A 23,674-nucleotide genomic window follows, 5' to 3' on the forward strand; every position below is an offset into this window, starting at 1 on the left:
CGAAAAAGAAACGAGACAAAAAAGTTCAGTGTTTGACGGAAGCCCGTCTAAAGCTACTGATAGCCTTAGGAATATTGGTAATGATTTATTTCACTGAAAACCGCAACATATTATAGTTTTGTTCACTACTGTATATTGGTTTCAAGAGAAACGATATGTAGCGGAGATAACATCAAGCGACGGCAACTTTTCCGATGCTGAAACGCTATCCAAAACAGCACACACGCATTCCTCCTCGCCCACCCTTCCCTATAAGTGAAAAACAAGCTGCATTATCTGCAGTACTCCGGCAGCCGCAGCGCAGTCCTTGAGTGGCCGCTCTTTCTGCGCTAACGAGAGCGGCTGATAAGAAAGTTCACACTCCCCACCCCCGTCGGGAATATGATAACCAGAAGCCTTTTCAAGGCGTGTGTGCCGCGATAAGCCTTATACGTGTATACGCTTGCGTCGTCGGACACAGCGTTCTTCGTGCGATGGCTTCCATCATGGAAAGCTGTCGCGAGCTGCTAGTGGAGTTGGGCGTATACTTGTGGTGTGTCGTGGTCAGGCTGGTGTTTGCCTTGTGGTTCTCCTGGGAAAAGCCTGTACCACTGCCATCTGCCACCGACAAGCTTCTGCTCCGTTCTGCTACATCACTTGCGGCAGACATCAGAAATGGCAAGGTGGAGTAACTTTTTCAACGCGGCCTGCCTACCAAAACAGCCTTCGCAAAGAAATGTTTCAGTGCGCTGTTCTTTTATCGGGACGCGCTAAAAACACAGCGTAATATAGTAATGACGCCAACATAAGAGTTTTAAAAAAGGTTGCTGAGCAGAATATAACACGCGGCTGATACGCGGACTACCACAACGCGGTGACGACATTTCAACGTGCTTAAAGCTGTGATACATTGCTGCTCGCCTTACATTTTGTTCCTGTCTAATTGTTTGGTGTCTGCAGGCGTGTGACCTTAAATACAGGGTGTTTCAGTGAACACTTTCGAAATTTTTTTAATATGCCTGTAGGGGATAGTACGATTCTAGTCCATGCGCTCGTCTACACGAAGGGACGGACATTAATTGCAAAGTGAAATGCGCAATGAAGCAATAAAAACACTTCACTAATTAAGCTTCCAGTTGAGTACTTTATGGCACATATTATAATTTGCGAGCTCTGTCGGTGAGACTGCAGGGCATATCAAATTGAAAAGAATAGTGTGGATGACACCATTTACGAGATATGCGTCATCGAACTTATAAAAATGCGCTGTCGTTCCACTTAACAAAACGTCCCTTTATGCATTGAAGCAAAAAATTAACTGGAACGCCAATGCATTTCTCCGCAAAGTTCCAGAATTAATATCTCAAAACTGGTGCCATCCTCGGAATTCTATCCGATTGAACCCGCCTTACAAACTGCGCGGTTAGAATTTGCAAATTTCGATATGTGTGCCATAAGGTAATTAGTTCGAAACTTGGTTATTCTTGGTTAATTTCTGGATTACGCATTTCAGTTAGTTGTGCAAGTGATGTCCACCTCTTCAAGTAGACCCGATCATGGACTACAATTGTGCTATCCGCCACAGGAAGTTAAAAAAAAAAGGAAGTGAAAGTATTCGCTGAAACACCTGGTACATATACAGGGTGTCCCAGTTAACTTCAGCCAGAGTTTAGAATGTGCAAATGCCACGTAGCTGGACAGAACATATGTAATGTTGTTTGCCGTCGCTTGGAAATACCAAAATGCTTATTTAATTCTGCCTAATTTGATATTTAGCCTTAATTATTTCACCAGCTTCTCAAATATTTTAAGTAGATGAAAAGTGTCAATGAGAACATTGTAGAGCGACATGAAAAACTCCCGATGCAGCTTTCTGTTGCTCAATACGTGCTGCAACGGGAGTTTTTCATGTCGCTCTACAAATTTCCCTTTGACACTTTTCATCTAATTATAATATTGGAGAAGTTGGTGAAATAATTAATACTGATTATCGAATTGGGCGGAATGAGAAACATAGTTTGAGTATCTTCAAGCGACGGCAAACATTGCTTTTGTTCGGTACAGCTACGTAGCATTTGAATATTTTGCACCCTGGCTAAACTTAGCTGGGAGACCCTGTATATTGTGCAGCTGACGGCGGTCTGGTACGGACCACCGTCGATCGCACTTCGCTCCTCAAAGAGGCAGGATACGTGTCGAATCAGCTCCAGAACGACTCTTTGCTATGTGGTGAACTCGGTTTGACTCGCGAATCCGGGACCTTAAAGAGATGCGAGGTAATCCCAACGCATGTATTCTGCATTTACCACCAAATCGCCACAGAATGCTCTTAAAATAAAAATAAACAGAGGACTTGTCATCGCTTGCTAGCGAGTGCTGCCCTTTTCCCTCGTTTGCGTGTGTTCGTAAAATGGCATTAGCTCTGCACATGCTGGATTTTTCGCTCCGCAGTTCGAGATCATTCCAGCGTACTGTGGGCGTGATTTAGCCGCGGCACAAAAGGTAGGTCACCACCCTCGCTATAGATTGTGCGAGCGTCCGATCGAAGCGTAAATTATCGGTGCGGTTGTGTTATTATCAGGTTACGATAATACCTTTTTTTGGGAAGGTTGGCACGAGATAAGCGAAGGTCACCACCTTCGCTATAGATTGTGCGAGCGTTCGATCGAAGCGTAAATTATCGGTGCGGTTGTGTTATTATCAGGTTACGATAATACCTTTTTTTGGGGAGGTTGGCACGAGATTAGCGAAGGTCACCACCTTCGCCATAGATTGTGCGAGCGTCCGATCGAAGCGTAAGTTATCGGTGCGATTGTGTTATTATCAGGTTATGATAATACCTTTTCTTGGGAAGGTTGGCACGAGGTTAGCGAAGGTCACTGAGATTAGGCTTTTATCGGCTGCAGGTATTTCTGTCTAACATTTAGAATTATAGCATTTCGTAGGCTCGCACAGCAACTGTAAGCGATCATTCACGTCTGTGTAATGGATGCCTTGAGTTGTGTCATTGACAGGGTTATCTTGCAGGTATCGAAAGGTGCAAATAAGAGCGGAACAGCTTGAATGCCGATGTCGACTAGCAGAACCTCTGTGTGCCCGGTATTCTATTATTATTAAACAGTCATAACGCGCTGCGCGTCAAAGCAAAAAAAAAAATGAAGCGACAGCGTCTCGAGAAAAAGCGAGCAATGTATCAACAATACAACCTCTCACAATTTCAATAAATCATTCAATCATTTAATGTGCCCAGGAGCAACGCATAGGTCTGAGTGCGTTAAATAGGAAAACCAAAGCAATATTACCGGCAAATAGGAGTAAAAATACACAACGTATAAAAGGAACAGTTATGAAAAGAAGATGTACGAACAACAAAGCGCAAAGTAAATATAAAAGAAAAAGAATGAGAAAGGCAGTTGAAGGATGTGGGAAAATACAAAACAGCAACGCAAAGCTTGGAGAACAACAATGACAGTGAGTTGTGAAAAACAGCATTAAAATAAGCGTTATAAAGACTCAGTACTGCGTGCACGGTTAAGTGTTGGTGCTGACCGGCAGCAGCATAAAGAAGGCCGGCGTTTTCTTGTGATCGTGCCCGTATTACGAAACATATGATACAACTCGCGAGTTCGCTACAGTTGCGCATGCCGTGAAGTATACTCTCTGCAGTGAAGTAACCTTAATGACAATGATCCAGCAGCGTTCGAGCAAGGTCCAATGTCCGTACAATTCAAGCAGCGATGATACGTGCTTAGAAACGTTTTAAGCGCAAGCTTACATGCCCCGTCGGTGAAATCGATGAGATTATGTGTCACCGCGAGGGAAGCGAGCGCCGGAGGAAAAAGGGGCCTGGAGGTGGAGAACAGAATTGCGCGCTGAGCACACTACGTTTTATTCGGAAACCTTACAGCGCACGGCCAGGGTTGCCAGATGGTCCCACCAAATAATAGCCGAATGATCTCAAAAGGTAGTCTTAATGTAGCCAAACGCAAATTTTTTCGTGAGCAAAGAGTAGCCAAAAATATAGCCAGAACGTTTTATGATGTTCTGCAGGTGGCTTACACCTGGTGTAGATGGTGTCCGAATCTTGCAGCGTATTTTCCCAGCTCTAAAGGTACTTCCACCGCATGCAACTAGAACAACTCTGGCCTCAAAATCTGCGTAAGGAGCTCTAGTAAGAGCTGCCGCTCAGACGCGTGTTGAGACACCACTTATTGTTACATTTAACTGAAGAATTTCTCAGGTTTAATCATGACATTATCGATATTTACTGAGCAACGCTGTGAGCTAACTTTAGGTCAGGCCTCGCTTTACTCAAGGCATTTTTCTATAAGACTCGGGCAATATCATTCCAGTCGCAACCTCGAGAGTCAGATTTGGGTGGTGACGATCGAGTGCCCAAGAAGCTGTCCAAACTCAAGGTATTAAAATAAGAATGCCTTTCCTATACGCCTAATTTATAAAATAAATAAGTTAGTTCTTTCCCTGTCTCTCTCGCCTCTCTCGACTTACTCGAAAGCAGCTCGACGCTGAGTGAGGAAAGGCTGCTGCTTGGAGGCACACTGGACTCTGGAGAAAACTTGAAACCTTCTCACGTTTTCCTCGTGCGAGGAAGCGGCAGTTGTGACTGCAATTTTCCTTTGAGTCGGAAAAACCAGAACAGCTTGCTGGCCCATAACAGAGTAGGTGAATTAAAGTTTGTGGTTTCAATTGCCACCTGGATTACGGCGCTGACAATAATCCAGGTGGTACGAGTAGAGTATAACTGCGCAACATTGTAACAGAGATTCGCAGTCAAGGCTACGGCAATATGAAAACGTGTGCGTGAGAAGCTGTGATTAAAGGCATGAATGCGTTACCAATTTTCTGGGGAGGGCTGGATACCTTACAGTTTGTGCGATTTGAAATTTTTTTCCATCACAGCTCGACAATACGCGTGAGCAAAGTAGAATTTAATGAATAGTAAGACGAACGAAGAGGAACTACAACGGTCAGAAAGTAAGTGCATAGAAAAATTAAGCAATAATCGCAATTGCTCGTACGCGCATAGTCTAAAGAGAAAAACATTGTCGCAGCAATATGTTATGAAAATCGACGAGTTATGATCCTGACGTTGGCAAGGCAATCACTCGGAGACCTTTGGTGACCAATTGTCTTGCCATCTTCACTGTGGACGAACATTCTTTTCATATATTTACAGAGCTTATCATTTTAATCATAATATTAAACGTTCACAAAGCATCATAAAACAATAGCAACGTTCAATTAATGCAGAGCCGCTTGACTAAAACACAGAGCGAAAATAAAGACATTGCGTAGAGTCCAAGTTGGCATTTCTCCTATACTGGGGATATACACAAACGGTTTAAATATGCAATCTAGCCCCATTTGAGTTTACGCCGACTGCCACTCGGACCCTATAGAATTGCATAGTTGAAACGCGACAAAAACTGTTCATCTGGCTGAAAATCTTTGCAGCAGTTCCCACTCTTTGTCGGTACCAAACTTAACGCAGTGTCTCATTCGACATGCGGTTTCTCAGACAATTCCTTGTGAACGAAACCTGGCTGAACAACGCGCTTTCAACGGCTGCTTTCGAAGCGGGCAGCGCAAGTAGGGGCAAAGCAAGCTCAGACAGCAGAGGGAACATGAAATTTCCGGCAGCGTTTTTTGCATTCCTCATGGTAGCCCATAACACGGTGATGCTTGGTGATACTAGAGCAGAATATCTCGCTGAAATCGACAGTCGAGAGTACTGCGCTTCGCTGATAATGTACAGTGCGCGTCACTCTTGTGTAGAGCGCAGAACGGCGGCCGCCGGGGTGCGCCGCTGCCAGCCAGTGACGCCCGACTGTAGTAGCTGGGCCCGAGATTATATGCGACGCCGCTGCGTGCCCACACACTTCTTATCTCGCGCCCAGCAGCTACCGTTAGACGTCGCTGGCTGGCTCTGGAGCGCCCCGGTGGCCGCCGTTCCCGCACTATTAAGCAAAAATTACACCCTTTGGGGTGTATATTTGCCACACAGTTACACCCTAAAAAGTTTAACCCTTTGAGTCGTATCTTGCCACACAACAATCTAAGAACAGTTTACACCCTTTGGCGTGCCCCTTCTGCCACACAACGATAATCGTCATCTGCCTTGATGCGCATCCCTTCTTTAACGCTGCGAGCCCGGAACTTTCCAGTAACGAACGGCACGCGCGTTATCAGCATACAACAGTTTACACCCTATGGAGTGCCCCTTCTGATAATGCGACAGGAAAGTAATGTGACAGGAAAGTAGCGAGCGCAGCGTTTTCAAGAAAGGAAACGCAAGCAAGACAGATGACGATAATCGTTGTGGGACAAATATGCACCCCAAAGGGTGCAACTGTTTTTCGAGTGTATACTTGAGCTGTTGTATAAGTACACATAATAATTTGCCATATAGCTGCCGGCAGGGAACACGTACTCGAAAGCTGTCAGCCCCACTCTTATTGAATTACGCGTGAACCGTCAGCAGATGGTGCCGAACACAAATCAAAAAGAAGAGAGCTTACACTCTTAAAACAGTTGCACCCTTTGGGGTGTAAATTTGTCCCACAACAATAATCGTCATCTGTCTTGCCCGCGTTTCCTTTCTTTAACGCTGCGAGCCCGGTACTTCCCAGTCACGAACGGCATGCGCGTTATCAGTGTGACGCAGCATTCTCGACAGGAAAGTAGCGAGCGCCGAGTTTTCAAGAAAGGAAACGCAAGCAAGGCAGATGACGATTATTGTTGTGGGACAAATATACACCCCAAAGGGTGCAAACTGTTTTTAGAGTGTAGCTATGGAATGACATATAAACATGGCAACCATGACTAAATGCCATCCTCTCAGCGCCGACATTGCCTAAAAACACATCCTTAGAGATTTCCTGCATAATTTTGTAGCAGCAATGAGCTTTGGCTTTCATCAATGGGCGTTGCCGAATTTTGCCAGTGTTTGCGTGGTCCTCGGGACTCGGAAGACCTTAAGACAAAAATAGCCCAAATATAGGCGTGTAGCCAACTCTGAATATTCGCATCATCCCGTGTAAAAAGTAGCCCAATTTGGCTACTAATCGCCCAATCTGGCAAGCCTGCTTACGGGAAAGCAACGCCAGATGGTGTTTAGCGATGCGGGGAAGGAGAAAGTAGGTGGAGCGGGGCGGAGGAGGAAGGTAGCGGAGGCGCGCTGGGTTCAGCTCTTCCGGCAATTGCTACGGGTTCTTTGTGCGCTATGGACGTTCCGGCTTTGTGTCGTGATCGAGAGGCGGAGCTCCGACCGAGACTGCCGGAGCAGCGGGGAAGCGGCGGCAGGTCGAGCGCGAGTGGACCGACACCGAAGTGGTCGCAAAGCACCGGGCACGAGCTAAACAAATCCATCCCAAAAGTGGGAGCTTGCCCGGCAGACTCCTCAAGATGAAGAACAAGAACGAGAAAATAAATAGTGGGAATAGTACATTATCAAATGTCTTGAAATATTAAAGACTGTGCATTTCCTTGAAGTGACTTTCCATCTTTCCTAATTTCGCATTGCACTTTAAAAGAATAAAAACGGACATAAGACATACAAAATACGAAATAAGCCTTGAATAAACCGCCACACTTACACAAGATCAAAACATTTTTTTAAATGTTCTACGCACATTGCACAAAAACGGGAACAGCAACCGTACGCTTGCGCGCAACCCGTGTTCACGAAGTGAAGCGTCACTGTAACTTTTGTGCACCCGATCTATACTGTGACTAATGGGTCTGGAAATGGCATTCCGGACGACCGATGTGTATTTGAGTTGACGAAAGCAGATTGTTGTGCACTACTTGCGGAGAGTAGGTGTCGGAGAATTGAATTTCCTTGATAGTCTGGATCGCACACCCCGCATTGTAACACGTTTAATGTGAATAGAAAATGTAAGGTCATATCAAGGCGTGCACCAAGATCGTTGATTTCACCGACCTCACACAATGGTACAGAATCTATAGAATAACCACAAGTGATGCTCGTTTGCTTTGCAAGTGACAATTGAGACGTTTGTCTTCGCTTCATTCAAAGCGAGGTTATTATCTTTCTAAAATTTAGGAAGAAAAAGAAACAGGTCACACTGCAGAATGCGACAGTCTTCAACATTATGAATTTCCTTAGAAATATTGATGTCATCGGCATATAGAAGGAAATAGTTATTTTGAATAGGTGGAAGAGACATCATTAATAAAGATTAAAAAGAAGTGTCATCCTAATACAGATTGTTGAGGGACGCCGCTAGCTGCCATGTAAAGGGAAGACGTTTGGCCATGGGCGTTAACGCAACTTGACATATCATATCAAGACGATGACTGTGCGGGAGATTGAGCAGTGACGACTCAACACCAAAGTGCGTAAGCTTGACTAGGAGCAGCGAATGGCTCATTACATCAAAAACTATGGTAAGGTCACAGTAAATGGTATCAACTTTCTCCCACCAAGTGATTCTATCAGGGCCCAGGATAGGGAGCGCTACAAGGGCCTAAGACCCATTCGCTGATGCATTTATAGATTTCGGCAGAAAGATAAGTGCATCATTAGGCGAATGAACATGTTTTTCTTATTATTATGCCGTTTCTTGCGCAGCCAAGTTAGAATTTTGTTTATTTCTTTTGCTGCCTTAGTCGAACTAAGCCTAAGAGGAGATCCCCATGCTTGCAGGTCAAAAGCGTCGACCTCGTCTCGGCCTACATCGAGCGCATCCGGGAGGTTCAGCCTGTCATCAACGCTGTCGTCGAGGAGAGGTTTGAGGAAGCGCTCGAGGACGCCAAGGCGGTCGACAGATTGGTGGCATCGGGGGCCTTGAGCGCAAGCCAAATGAGCAAGGAAAAGCCGTTGCTGGGGCTGCCGTTCACCGCCAAGAACAGCATTGCCATCAAAGGTTATTTTTTTTGTTGCTGGCATGCGATGCCGGCAATATTCGCTCTTAAAGAGACGTAACATCATTTATAACGTGAATTGAGTTAGTCCAGCCGGTGAAAAGCTCGTGCTTCGTGTTGATTGAAACAAACACCGGTTTCTTAATGAAACGACGATTTTTGCTTTTAATTTTTGACGAACAGTTGGAATCAATGACTTTGTCACGCGGCAAGAACATTACAACAAGTACGATGCCCTGTCTAGCTACTGCCCTTTATTGTACGCGGATCATGGGTGTATTTTGAAAATCTTTGAATACAATGCATAATATGGATTATAAGTGTCTTTTCATAATTACTATGCACAGCTTTATTTTTGACTGTTGCGAGTAGAAAAGTGGTGATACCTTCGCATGACGCCTTGAGGTGATGCTGTTTTTCAAAATCTGGGTCGTCGGTTTCTTTGCAGTCGTCCGGGGAAACATCGCGGTTTAATTGCGTAGCCAGGAATATTTTTCCCGAAGTACACGCACTTGGCCGCGGGTGGGATAGGTGGACGTAAAAAGTTGGGAATTGGGAGAGAGGCACGTAACTGCTGCGGGTACAAACACTTCCGTGAACGCATGAGCTTTTCGTTGTGCCATAAAAAAATAATGGGTTCATAAAAATCAGTTATTCCCTTAAAAATAACTTGAAAAGATCCTTTAGCTTGAAGAAAAATTGTGCATTAAACATCCTGGAGCACCATCAACGTTTCCGCCATTCGAGGCTCGTTAAGTTAGAAAAGAACAAATAAAAGGCAGCTGACCTCTGAAAGGCCACGCTAGCATCCATTCTAACACTTTCGAGAGTCCACGGGTCCCTTCTCCCTTCGTGATATGTTTTCAGGACATCCTATAAACCATCCGCAGCAAAACTCACGAGCATTGCGGGGCACTATCCCAAGAACATCCAGGCATTCGGAGGCTTCACAGTAAGAATACCCATGGGCGAGTTGATGAGTATTGACACTGGCCAGTATTGTTCAGCTTTTTCAGTTGTACAACACTTGCAAGGAGGCACACGATGTAAAGTTATGAAGGGCGAAGAAATGGACGATTTGAAACCGTTTATTGCTGCGTGTAATAGCTACTGGCAACTAAATAAGAACTTTGGTCAAGTTGGTCACCGCGTGTGAACAGAAGGATGTAACAAGTAAATCAGAAAGAGCAGTTGCTTTGAGTTTTCTTTATTATGCCATTTGTTTTACGCATTGGTCTTGACAGACAACGGCCGCCACTTCTCTTCAAGCGAGCAAATTTTAGTGGTAGGTCCATAGAGAAGTGGTCATGGCCGTCGTCGTTCGAATGCTGTGCTTGGGAAGTGCGAGGTCTCTGGTGCGAAGCAAATATATATAGCCACTCGGACGTCTTCTTAATTCTTTCATATTGTGTTGCTGCCTTTGAACTAAAGCGTGGCAAGCAAACGTGCGAACCAGTAAGATCGCCAAGTTTCGTAATTTATATTGTTGCTGTGCGGAGAAAAGAAACCAACTAGAAACTTGCCTTGCTTCTGATTTCGTTTTTGTGCACGAAACACCCGTTACACGACCGTTAAACAGTCGCCTGTGAATATAGTGGCAAATAAATCCTTCCACATGAGCTGCATTCTAAACTTCATAGTGGAAAAACCCCATCATGCCGTTACAGCATGTCCTATCCACGTTCAAAACATTTTAAAAAACGAGGACAGGTACCAGGATTAGTGCTCTGATATCGGTACGACGGAGCGTGTGCCTGGATAAAGACCTGCCACTGTCATAAGGACTGTTACGTGCGTTCTCATGTTCTGCATTTGCATCCGGCAAGCTCCCCTACCATGTCCCTTTTGCACTTTATAGCAATTGAGCGGCGAAGTATTTTGGAAGACAAATAAGAGCCTCATTCTCTTTAACAGCCATTGAATCCATTCCGTTCGCAATTTATAAGATTTCTTTGCATGGCGGCCTTGATTCTGGCATTGCACTGACTGCACGCCTCTGTGGGGCGATAGAAGCAGCACAGTGCACTATACGTGCTCACCATTGCCTGCTTCTGTGTTTACATTATGGTCATGCAAAGATGACTGGCTTTACAACTGTTCGCTGTCGCACAATTGCTCACTCCCGGGTTTTAACTGCGTAACCATGTTCGATTCGCAGGTTTACGACAGGACGCGGGCTCGACGTTCTGGCACGGGCGGCTCGCCGAGGAGGACGCCCCGAGCGTGGCGTTGCTCCGGGCAGCGGGCGCCATCCCGCTGGCGCTGACCAATGTGTGCGAGCTGTGCATGTGGGACGATGCGATGAACCTGGTGGACGGCTGCACGCGCAACCCGCACGACACTCGCCGAAGCCCCGGTGGAAGCAGCGGTGTGTACTTCGATTGTGTCTTCTACAGGCCTCTGCCGTTGTTTGTAATATACGCGGTTTCGTATTACGAATACGCGGTTTCGTCATGACAGCAGCCCCTTACTCTATCAGACCGTAGATGACCCATTAGACCATGTTGGAGAGAAAACGTAAAGACCATGAGCTGCCCTAATAATGTCAAACGGTCACTTTCGTGACGGCCCTCAGTTATTTAGCTACTAACGCTTCAACTTGGGGCACATACGCAGTCGGTGCAAACATATCTGGTCTCATCACTTTCATATGCCTGTATAACCTTACTCTATCACCATTCGGGGTTGCTGAGTACCTAAGGCGCTAGTGTACTCAGCTCAAAATTTGGGCTAATCCCCGGCTCCGGAGATTGTAGTTTGAATGGAGGCAAACTTCGAAGGCGCCCGTGTGCATCGTACCGCACGTTAGAGATCTCCAGTTGGGCAAAATTTTCCGTAGACCTCCACTACGGCGTCTGTGGGACGTAAGAACACTATTGGCTATAAAATTATCATTACTCGGCCCCATTTTTCCCAACAAATTTCTATTCTCGACGTCTAGTTAGGAAAAGCAAAATGCTTTTTTTTTCTTTCTACAGCCAACAACCCATCTAGCTAAGAATTATCTTCCGTAACAGTGAGAGCAGACAGAATGGTGGTGTTCTCAAGGTTGCCTGAACGCCTCTCTTTTTTTTTGTATAATAGACAACTTGACTAATTTCCTTCCAATTTCACTACACTGAAGTGTGGTTCATACCTAGTGATCCATGATCGGGTCAACAAAGTTTATTGAAGAGGGGCACATACCTTCTGGCCCATGCTCAGTGACCCGAATCCTCGTCACGGAAGTTCACTGAAACCTGGTACTCGCCTAGTTTCGCATACCCAATTAGGCAAGTTAAAATGAGCTAGGTTGGTTGAAGAGAAGCACATGCCCAGTGGTACCTATGCAGTGATTGAAATTCACATCGACGTTCGTTGAGTTCTGGCACTAGCCTGCTGTCACCTATGCAATGATGCAAGTTTGGCGGAGCCTGTTTTGTTGAAGAGGAGCACAGAAACCGCTACGGTATTTCTTTCTTACGCCGTCGCATTGAATAAATGCGTTGTTCACAAAAATAGTAAACTTTTACGTGCTCGGTGGATATAAGGGCGTCCCAACGGATTCTCCAAAGTAAATTGTGGTGGTCTTTGTACAGCCTAAACAAATCTCTCGAAAGGCCAATCTTGTGAAGTATTTGTGCTAATAAAACACGTGGAGGCACTGCAGATTCAAGTGGATGTCCGAATTCCCTCTTCCCCGCCTATAAAATTGTAAAGAAGGTTATCCTGCGATCACCCTCTTAGGGTTGCAGTATGTACAAAAAATAAAAAAAAAACTACCTTCACTTCTTCACTTCAATTTATTGCCTTAAAGACCCCAGTTATGGGGTATTACATAAGGGGTGAGTTTACAAATCAAGGTTACAGAGAGTGATCTACATGAGAAACAAATGTAGTCAAGTTACCCGCAAAAGTTGATGGACACGTGATAGCTGCAATGTCACGGGGAAGGCCATTCTAGTCCACTGCTGTGCGAAGAAAAAATGAGGCCGCAAAGCACAGAGGCGGGCGATTGTGTGCGCCAAACATCCGACTTCCGAGGGGACGTGCCTCTATCGTCGATGTACTGGACTGGTTACTCAGGATGATGGGCAACTGGAGCGGCATGAGCAAAGGGAAGCGGCGTGTATCCAGCTTCGCAGTACGATATCGGCTGCGCCGACTGGAGTGACACTGTAGGAGGAGTACGTACGAAGAGCGGCGGAGATTCCGCGTAGGCCGCACGGTGGTATTCACTATGTCTTGCCGTAGCATTATCAGGTGGCAAGTTATCACGGAGAGGCTGGTGCAGTTCGTCCTTGATGACGCTTGTAAGGGAACTTATCGTAGGGTGCGGTTTTCGTGAGACGCCGGCCTTTTGTAACTCTTCACACACTACAGAGCGGATGACCTCTTTCAGACAGTCACTGTTGCTTCCGATGGTCGTGAAAATGTCAGCAGCGGACATGCTGTTCACTTGCCACCGATGCAGGAGCATCTTTTCCATGGTCACAGCCTCGGACAAGAACTCCGCGACCGTCTTCAGAGGACTCCGCACGAGACCAGCAAAGAGCTGCTCCTTGACCCCGCGCATCAGATGGCGTAACTTCTTCTCCGTCATTCCTGCATCAGCTTGTCTGAAGAGGCGCGTCATGTCTTCGATGTACGTGGTCACAGTTTCGTTTGGCAACTGCACGCGGGCCTGAATTGCTCGTTCCGCTCGTTCCTGGCGATCAGCACTGGTGTAGGTCTAAAGAAGACGACGACAAAATTCGTGCCACGAGGTCATTTTCTCTTCACGGTTCCGAAACATGTATGCGCGCCGTCCTTCAGGTAGAAGTGTACCTGTCTCAGTTTTGCTGCGTCGTTCCAATGGTTCAAGGCGGCCACGCGTGTGCAGTCGGCCATCCATTCTTCGACGTCTACAAACACTGCGCCATGGAACGTCGTCGGAACCCGTGGGCTCTCAAGTGTATACCGGTTCAACATCGTGCCCTCCGTACCGGTTGGGGCGGGTAGAGTGGAAGCGCTGGTCACACCGGTTGAAGTGGTGGGCATAGCGTCGACGACTTCCGGGGATAGTTCCCTGATCCTGCGGCTGGCCCTATGCACGGGAGTGTCGACTGGCACTGGATTCGTCGAGCGGATCCTTGGAGGTGTTCGCAACATCCGTGAGGGCTACCCCGCACCTTCACCAGTTTGTCACGAACCTCCAGATTACTCTTGGGGTTTTAATAAACCGGAGAGCAGCGGGCTCTTGGAATGCACGTGCATGATAAGCTCGTACAAAGCTCAGTTTACTATTTCGGTCAAATAAACGCGACAGAGTTAGGGCTAAGTAAAACACTCTATTTTACTGCCGCTTTCAAGTGTCTTCTCTTGACGTCAAGCATGATTTCTGCTTGTATTCACAGTTCGACGCTTGCACCATCATCTACGACAGGGTGTAATTACGGTAAGGAAATCACATACTCATTGTTGCTCGGACAGGATGTTCTGCTTATTTCCTGTAAGCGTCTCATTTGTCCACGAAAGTACACGCCCTAGACGTGTATTTCTTTCATTATTTCATCTTTCATTATCATCTTTTTTCGCAAACCATAGGTGGAGAAGGAAGCCTCCTGGCAGCGGCTGGCTCCCTGATTGGCCTAGGAACAGACATCGGCGGAAGCGTGCGAACACCAGCCGCCTATTGCGGGGTCTTCGGCCACAAGCCAACAGCCGGTGATTACAATTCAATTGCCTTTTTTACTGCGTTAGCATTAGGTGCGTCAACGTGGAAAAATATTTGTCTCCAAAGCGTGGGAAGAAGGTCACGTGGTAGAGTTGGAGATGGCAGAGCTCAGAAGAGCGTATATGTATGTATGTATGTATGTATGTATGTATGTATGTATGTATGTATGTATGTATGTATGTATGTATGTATGTATGTATGTATGTATGTATGTATGTATGTATGTATGTATGTATGTATGTATGTATGTATGTATGTATGTATGTATGTATGTATGTATGTATGTATGTATGTATGTATGTATGTATGTATGTATGTATGTATGTATGTATGTATGTATGTATGTATGTATGTATGTATGTATGTATGTTGCTACTGAGGGCAGTCAGCTCTGGACCACCGTGAGTTGAACTTCGCTGCTTGAAGAGGCAGGAAGTCTGCCGAGTGAGCGCCTCGACAACACTTTGCAGCGAGGTGAATGCGGTTTAAATCACGGAGCCTGGACCCCGAAGAGGTGCAAAGTAGTGCCAACGCCTTTGTCTAGCACTTACCGCTAAATTCCTGGTGACATTTTTCCCCCTCATTAAGTAACTTAATTCTCTTCTCTTCTTCCCACCGTGATTGTTAAGCGGTACGGAGTCGTGCTCATGGCATGTTAGTGTACAGACCTTGCCTGCAGCCTTTCGACGGAGCTTGTGACGCGAAAGCGTGCGTGATCACATTTGGCCGTACATTTGAAGCCCCGGGGAATCACAAATAAAGTGGGCATACCGAATATATCACCTCTATTAGCCATAAACTCGATTTACGTGGAACGCTATCAATACACAACTAATTTCGTGTGCCTCTCCTGTCATAACTATTTATGACCCCTCTGCTCAGAATAGAGGCATGAGCTAGCTCCATTCACCCTTTCCATGTTAAAGGATTCAGAAACTTTGCAATTGGAAAAAAAAATGGGTTTACATGGTGGCGATTATGGCACTACCGTTGTTGTGCTGACTTCTGACCTTTATACACTACCCTCAGGTGTGGTTCCCAACACTGGCCTGCTGCCAGATGTCGGGGAAAACCTGGTGCATTTCAACTGCGTGGGCCCCATGGCCAGGTTCGCGGAGGACTTGCCGCTGATGCTCAAGGTTCTGGCGGGAAGTCCAACCAACGGGTTTCGACTAAATGAACAGGTGTGTACGATTCTGTGGGGTGCTGTCATAAAGTGAGTCAACGAGCCGTCATTGTTGCGGACCTAATGAAGACAAGGGCGAGCGAATAAGAAAAAAAAGTACAGAGGGTCAAATGTGTCCCAAATTCGCGCAGTTTGTTCTGAGGAATAAAAAAAATATTTCATGTGGAGAGCGTATACTAGCAAACGTCACGGCTCTTCAAAGCGTCGAAAAAAAAAAGCCCTGACGGAGCGTATAGACGATAGAACGAAAACAGCTTTTTTCCCCCTTGTTTGCAATGATTATTGATCTTTGCAAGACTAGTGCGGAATGGAAATGAGAGAAGAATACAGCAGGCTATTTCAAAACATTGAAAAAGTGCCGATAACGCGCGAGGATTAGTGTGGAAGAAACAATAATTTCTGCTTGCAGTCATTGTTCTTTTCCTGAAGGGAACTACGTAAAGGTGCTAAAGCTGCGTATTGGAAAATAAAACCCCTATTTCATGAAAAACCCGCTGAATTAACTTTATCAAAGCTGTCGAATGAGTGGGAAATTAACGCGGCTTGCTTTATTTCTCCACGAATTGTAGGAAAGTTCAACTCCGCGGTATCAAGAAAAAAGATGTTTAGATGGGCGAGGCCTTGCCAAACCACTCACTCCACTGAAACACATACAAGACATGTTTGAAAAGCAACTGACCTTGCTAATGTTAGAAAAGAAGCGTCTCCTGGCGTTTTCGTCATCCCAATACCATTAAAAATAGTTTCCTCCTTCTTCGACGCGCACCCTGTCCCACGGTCTTTCCTATTCGCGAAATAGTTCTGGAATACCTCCTCGGAAGCGCTGTTAGGGCTGCCGTCGCATTGCGCTTGATGTTTCTTCAGGTATTATAGTATTTTCCTATCAAGTGCTTTATTGATTTTCGGGAACAGCCAGATCTTGCATGTAGATATGTGCGCACACTGAGAAGATTGACGAATCAACCGAATGCTGCGCTTGATAAAAAAATACTGAACCAAGCGAGCTTCATGGACGGCAGTGCCACTGCCCTCGTGCCGCTGCCTATTCCTCGAACGCCTCCGAGACACAAACTTTGGAGGCAACCGCTTAATTCCCAAATCGTATTCAAAATTGCATTCACAGAATTTTGTTTTGTGCACTAGGTGAACAATCTTTTTTCACATTTCCCCGAAGGTCTCGTATTTCCAAGGTTTCGCATTTTTTAAACAATTGCTTCATTATGGCTTGTTGATAACCTCACAAAAGCATAGTTCACTCTCCACAGATGTTTCACTTTTCCTGAGGCATTACTATCACACATTTATGGAGTCCGTAGCGTCATCTCCAAGCGCTGTTTCAATCTTCTGTAATGCTTCTGCTTGGCTATATCCAAACTTCTCACAGAATGTTATATGGTAGCTTTGTTCGACTCGTTCTGTCCTTTACGCTAACTTAAAGTCGCACCGAGTTGAGACGACGATACTCAATACAATTCATCATGCACAGCAGAAAACACAAGTGAAGGTCAAACTGCCTGTACGCTAAACACATCATGGGCTCTCCTCCCGCTTCGCAGTGTGACCAACTTGAACCCTCTAGCTTTCGTTAAAATAAATAAAATAAGATATTTTTCAGGCCGGCCCACTAGTTTCTGCATAGGCACGCAACATCACGTCAGCGAGGGCACATCTCTTATTAAGTGAAGCAACACCATCCGAAAAACAAAACTCGACACTATTTTCTTTGTTTAGGTAAATATGAAGACGCTGAAGCTGTATTACATGGACACGGAAGGAAGCTTTTACATCAGCCGTGTGACCACCGAGGTTCGTCAAGCAGTTACACGGGTAAGTATTTTCATAAATGCTTTAGAGGAAGCCCCCCCCCCCCTCTGTTGAACATCTAATTAGAAACAAAATGACCAGTGTTTTGTTTTGATAGGTGTATGGTGTACTATACCGAGCCATCGCCTACGCCGAAAGACCTTATACTCCTATTGTTCTGAGAAATACATTTTTCTACAGCTCCGCAGTAGATGGGCTTCCTAGCCGACAACTTCCTCCGCCGTCCACCGCCCCCCTCCCACACACATACACACACACACTCACTCTCCTTCTGCCTTTTACCTCGTATTCTCACTCCTTTTCTTGCTGCTACGAAATTCTTTGTCCCTTCATTTGTCCCATACGCATCACAAGAACACACGCATGGTGCATTCGTCTCGAATCGGCGGCTGACGCCCGATGGTCACGTAGCAAAAATCGCAGTGATGATATTAGAGCGTACGCAAGCTACGCTGGCCTATAGATAAGCTCTGGGGCAGAAGGTCCAGGGCAAGGCGCATACGATTGAAAGCCCTGTCGGTCTGCGGCTTCTTCTCTTCAGCGTCCCGGCATATAGCACACCGTGGCACAAGTCCACCGCCGTAAGAACGCCGTGCCGCTGCTCTGAAGCACACCGTGCGAGTTCGAGTAATAGAGCTTGAACCCGGAGATGCGTACAAGTTCAGCAACTCTGGCTGATGTATACACATATGGGGCAACCAATGGCTCACGACACAATAGAGGTCAACCAACATAACGAGGCATCAGCTTTCCACAGCGACCCACCTGTTCGAGAAGGGGGGGGGGGGGCAAAGGAGGACCTGGAATCCAGGGTCCATGCGGGCATTTCAGTGATAGCGATCATAAAGTGTTTTTTGGTTAGTTTGAGATACTAGAAGGCGATCATGGGCGATGCAGCTTGCGGCTTCGGCGAGGCCAGTGGCGTCATGATCATATAGGAGCAGGTAGAGAGTGTATCAGCATATAAGAAGCAAGGAGTCGAAGAGTCAAAACGAGTCGTGGCCATATGAGAAATAGAAAAATGAATAAACCTCAGTGTTGCGGCACGAAGGGTTATAAGCAAAGGTAAGAAAGAGCAATGCAGAATCCCAATGCACTTGTCTTCCAATACATAGGTACTGAGCATGTCGGTAATCGTACCGTAGACGCATTCGGCGAGTCCGTTTGTTTGGGAATGATAAGCCGTCGTTAACTGGTGATGTGGGGGGAAGGAATGGAGGAGAACGCCGACGACGTTTGCGACAAAGGCGCGGCCGTGATCTGTGATAACGTCGCAAAGAACATCGGCGACTTCGATGGTGCAGTTCGTGGGAGGAGCGACCACGTGACAGCGAAGCGAGTCGCATAATCAGTGATGACGGCAATCCAACGCTTGCCTAAGGTTGACGTCGGGAAAGGTCCGAGGAGGTGCAGCCCCGCGCGAAAAGACAAGGTTAGGAATGTCGGTACGCTGCAGTAATCCAGCTGGAAGCAACGAAAGTTTTAGTGGCGTCGGCAGCGCTAACAGGTTGCAACGTATCGTTGAACAGTACGGTTAAAGCCAGGGCGAAAGAAGTGTCGACAGACGCGGTGGTAAGTGCGAGCTTTGTCGACCTCGAGTATTCAGAAATCGTGAACTACCGCAGAGGGCGTCGCTTGCGATGTCCACCACCCCATCGAAATCTGAACACAGAAGATGCCGCTGCCTGGCGTAGGCTCCAGACAGGCACTTACACGAACTTACACATATTACATAGGATACACCCCACAGCCTACAGGGACGAATTCCCATGGTGCGGGGCCACACCAACCCTATACCATATTACGTGGGAGTGCGCACTAAACAACATAGAACGCCCCGACACGAACACCACGAGGGAGCAATGGGAGGCACTGCTGTCCAGCTCGGCCCTCGACGACCAGCTCAAGCTGATAAAGAGAGCCGAGAAGATAGCAAGAGCCAGCGGAGCCCTGGACTAAGGGGCCCGACTATTAGCTGTTTTTTAATTATTATTTTAATAAAGTTTATCTATCTATCTATCTATCTATCTATCTATCTATCTATCTATCTATCTGTCTGTCTGTCTGTCTGTCTGTCTGTCTGTCTGTCTGTCTGTCTGTCTGTCTGTCTGTCTGTCTGTCTGTCTGTCTGTCTGTCTGTCTGTCTGTCTGTCTGTCTGTCTGTCTGTCTGTCTGTCTGTCTGTCTGTCTGTCTGTCTGTCTGTCTGTCTGTCTGTCTGTCTGTCTGTCTGTCTGTCTGTCTGTCTGTCTGTCTGTCTGTCTGTCTGTCTGTCTGTCTGTCTGTCTGTCTGTCTGTCTGTCTGTCTGTCTGTCTGTCTGTCTGTCTGTCTGTCTGTCTGTCTGTCTGTCTGTCTGTCTGTCTGTCTGTCTGTCTGTCTGTCTGTCTGTCTGTCTGTCTGTCTGTCTGTCTGTCTGTCTGTCTGTCTGTCTGTCTGTCTGTCTGTCTGTCTGTCTGTCTGTCTGTCTGTCTGTCTGTCTGTCTGTCTGTCTGTCTGTCTGTCTGTCTGTCTGTCTGTCTGTCTGTCTGTCTGTCTGTCTGTCTGTCTGTCTGTCTGTCTGTCTGTCTGTCTGTCTGTCTGTCTGTCTGTCTGTCTGTCTGTCTGTCTGTCTGTCTGTCTGTCTGTCTGTCTGTCTGTCTGTCTGTCTGTCTGTCTGTCTGTCTGTCTGTCTGTCTGTCTGTCTGTCTGTCTGTCTGTCTGTCTGTCTGTCTGTCTGTCTGTCTGTCTGTCTGTCTGTCTGTCTGTCTGTCTGTCTGTCTGTCTGTCTGTCTGTCTGTCTGTCTGTCTGTCTGTCTGTCTGTCTGTCTGTCTGTCTGTCTGTCTGTCTGTCTGTCTGTCTGTCTGTCTGTCTGTCTGTCTGTCTGTCTGTCTGTCTGTCTGTCTGTCTGTCTGTCTGTCTGTCTGTCTGTCTGTCTGTCTGTCTGTCTGTCTGTCTGTCTGTCTGTCTGTCTGTCTGTCTGTCTGTCTGTCTGTCTGTCTGTCTGTCTGTCTGTCTGTCTGTCTGTCTGTCTGTCTGTCTGTCTGTCTGTCTGTCTGTCTGTCTGTCTGTCTGTCTGTCTGTCTGTCTGTCTGTCTGTCTGTCTGTCTGTCTGTCTGTCTGTCTGTCTGTCTGTCTGTCTGTCTGTCTGTCTGTCTGTCTGTCTGTCTGTCTGTCTGTCTGTCTGTCTGTCTGTCTGTCTGTGCGAGCTTTGCCCAAGTGGAAATACATTTCCTCAGGCTGTGGGGGCACTTCGTAGTGTATACGTGCTTGGGAACAACCACAAGAAGTACGGCGCGTCAGGGTGGAAGATAGGCCACTACAACACATCGCTTATTAAATATTAAGAGACCGGAGTGCGAGATCCGAGTGTGAAGTGGTGCAGCCATTGATGATGCATATTAAAAAAAGATCACGATGCTGTTCAATGGAGAAGTGGACAAAGTCCGTAGCGGACTATACGCCGGCATCGGTGCCGGCCGGCACCGTCGTCGATGGGATCAGACTGGCAGGTTGGATGACACGACATACAGCCGGAGTGTAATCTGCCTGATTTCTATAGCATAGAAAACGAGTAGTCTCGTAATCGTAACGCCCAGTGGCCGAGGTGTCCCGTGCGGTCTTCGATCGAAGACCTCCGGAATTGGCCCCGTTTTCATTACACCGTCTCCGGGATTGGCCCAGTTTAGTATCACACCGTCTCCGGGATCGGCCCACTTTACTTGAGAAAACGACCTGAGCAGATAAGCCTGTCCACGACAAGTAAGGCTAAGAATGACTGGTGTAAATAGAGGAACCGTGCATTTGAATGCGTATATTTATTTCAGTGAGGACCCTTTACGGACATTTATCCAGTGCACTACATTCAGTACCGGTCGAGGTCGTAACTGAAGAGGCTGTAATGATTTCTTGCCAGTGTACACGGAATCGGTTGTCGTTCAATCGTATGCGTCAGTGCATCATCGTGCCTTTGCCTTATTGTTGTCGTCACACACACGCACACACACCCACTCGCCTCAGACACGCAGTGCTTCGGCTTAAACGGTTATGCTAGCAACACTGCGGGGAACTAACAAACGATGCTGCGTAACTACCAACCTGCAAAGTGCTTCGCATATTCCTTCAGTCTGTGAGATTTGCCCAATTTTTTTATTTCGTATACAGAAACCTCTTGCCTCTCTCTTGCTGCCTCTCATCAATTTCGTTTCTGTACTGGTAGAAGTAGGAGAAACTACATTTTAAGACGCTTCTCGTTCCTGTAATCTGCACGCGCAGGTCACCCAGCACCTCAAGGCAGCGCACGGACTCGAAGCGCAGCGACTGCAGCTGCCCGAGATGCGATTCGCCATGTACATGTGGTACAAGGTCGCCGACGCGATGGACGACAAGCCACTGGCCGAGATGTTCAGACCCGGTGGCTTCAACACGCTAGTCGACACGCTAGTCGAACTGTTTCGCTACCTGGTGGGAGCTGGCCGGCACACCCTGGCGGCATTGGCCGCGTGCACCATCATGAAAGTTTGCCGCTTCCGTACCGACGCCTACATGGCCTCCCTTGACAGCGCCCGCGACAGGCTCGAGCAGACGCTCGGGGAGGATGGAGTGCTCGTCCTGCCGGCGGCCATGAGCGCCGCCCCGTTCCAGAATCAGGATTTGTTCTTCTTGGATTCGTCTTGCATGACGGCGCTCTTCAATTGGTTCAAGGTGCCCGCCACGGTGTGCCCCGTAATGCGGTCCGCGCAGGGATTGCCCCTGTGCGTGCAGGTGGTGGCGAAGAGGGGAAACGACAGGCTGTGCTTGGCTGTCGCCAGGGAAATCGAGAACCGCTTCGGTGGGTGGCTTGATCCTTCGACGAAAATGGAAGGTCGAGTCTAACGTCCGGGTAATTGTGACGCATTAACGTAGTTGGTCCTTGTTTTGACGCGGTTTCTTGTATTCACCATAATTGCGAGCAAGCTCTTTCAACGTGTGCGTAACTGCAAAGAAGAGTGCCTCAGGTTAATAGCTTGCAGAAAAGGTCTTTTGTAAATTTTATTGTTGTCATGTCAAGTAAGAAATTGCTCTGTACAAAGCATTTCTCATTTTCATACATGACGTTGCACGTCCGCGTTTCGGTCAATATTTCCCGTATTTCTAAAATCAGGAAATATTGCGAGAGAAATATCTCGTGATTTTTTTTTTCAATGGATGGATGAATGAAAAATGCGTTTCTTTATTCGTTATTACACGCAGGTTTTCCTTGCGTCAAACGCGGCGAAACAATGATTTTGCAGTTAAATTTTTTTGCAACTCGACGCCTGACAAATATGTTGGCACGAAGTTCTGGGAGCAATACTCTACTGTCCCGAGAATTGCGACCAGAAACGCACCACATCACGGTTAAAGACGTCGAAGTGACTGTCTCAATAGTGAATTATAGTGTATCATCAGCCCTACTATAGTATATAACTAAATTATAATTTTTTTCTGGAATCGTTCCGAAAATATCTATTTAGGACAATATGAGCCTGTGGTTATAACAACCAGCTTCTACAGGACCTGTCGCATCAGCAAATAAGTCCGTAGTGGACAGAAGGCCGAATATTGAATAACCTAGAAGACGCTCTTTAACTAGTTGTTTTAAGTGTAAAGAAAAGACTGCATCCGAAAGCGAAATCATGGAAGAAGAATATTGTCGCGTAGGAAAATTCGGAGAAGTCCACTGTTGGCAAACGATTTAATACTGTGGCAAAAAATAAACGTCGTTGACGCGATTGACTGAGTTAGCAAAATAGCAAGTGGAGAAGAAAATAGTTCAGCAAAGAAAGAAGCACACAAGTTGTTACAGGGAGGTTCCCATATCAAACGCCTCTTTCACTTTATTAACATTAGATCGGATTGTTTTCATAATCCAGCATCTTCGTCAGGATTGGCATAACCATTTTCCAGAAAACAAAAACAACTTATAATTACTATTATTTAGATATAGGTAGTACTGACCAATAACTTGCGCGGAAGCAAGATCTTAATGTTATGCTTCCATTGCGAACCATGTCCTCTCCCGCCCCCCCCCCCCCCCTCTCGTGGGTACGTGCCATAAGTTGACGGTGACAAGTCGTGTCAACACA

At 46.6% G+C, this 23,674-nt stretch overlaps 1 protein-coding gene across 1 annotated transcript; it reads left to right on the forward strand.

Annotated features, from left to right (window-relative positions):
* Positions 1–411: 411 nt before the first annotated feature.
* On the forward strand, positions 412–22,861 carry LOC135919462 (fatty-acid amide hydrolase 2-A-like). The gene is made up of 7 exons (XM_065453292.2): positions 412–662; positions 8,669–8,888; positions 11,045–11,254; positions 14,452–14,571; positions 15,611–15,765; positions 17,499–17,594; positions 21,843–22,861. The coding sequence occupies exons 1-7, from the start codon at positions 474–476 to the stop codon at positions 22,440–22,442; spliced, it is 1,590 nt and encodes a 529-aa protein (XP_065309364.2). The 5' UTR covers positions 412–473; the 3' UTR covers positions 22,443–22,861.
* Positions 22,862–23,674: the final 813 nt, after the last annotated feature.

Source organism: Dermacentor albipictus, chromosome 3, assembly GCF_038994185.2.
Source record: "Dermacentor albipictus isolate Rhodes 1998 colony chromosome 3, USDA_Dalb.pri_finalv2, whole genome shotgun sequence".
NCBI lineage: Eukaryota > Metazoa > Arthropoda > Arachnida > Ixodida > Ixodidae > Dermacentor > Dermacentor albipictus.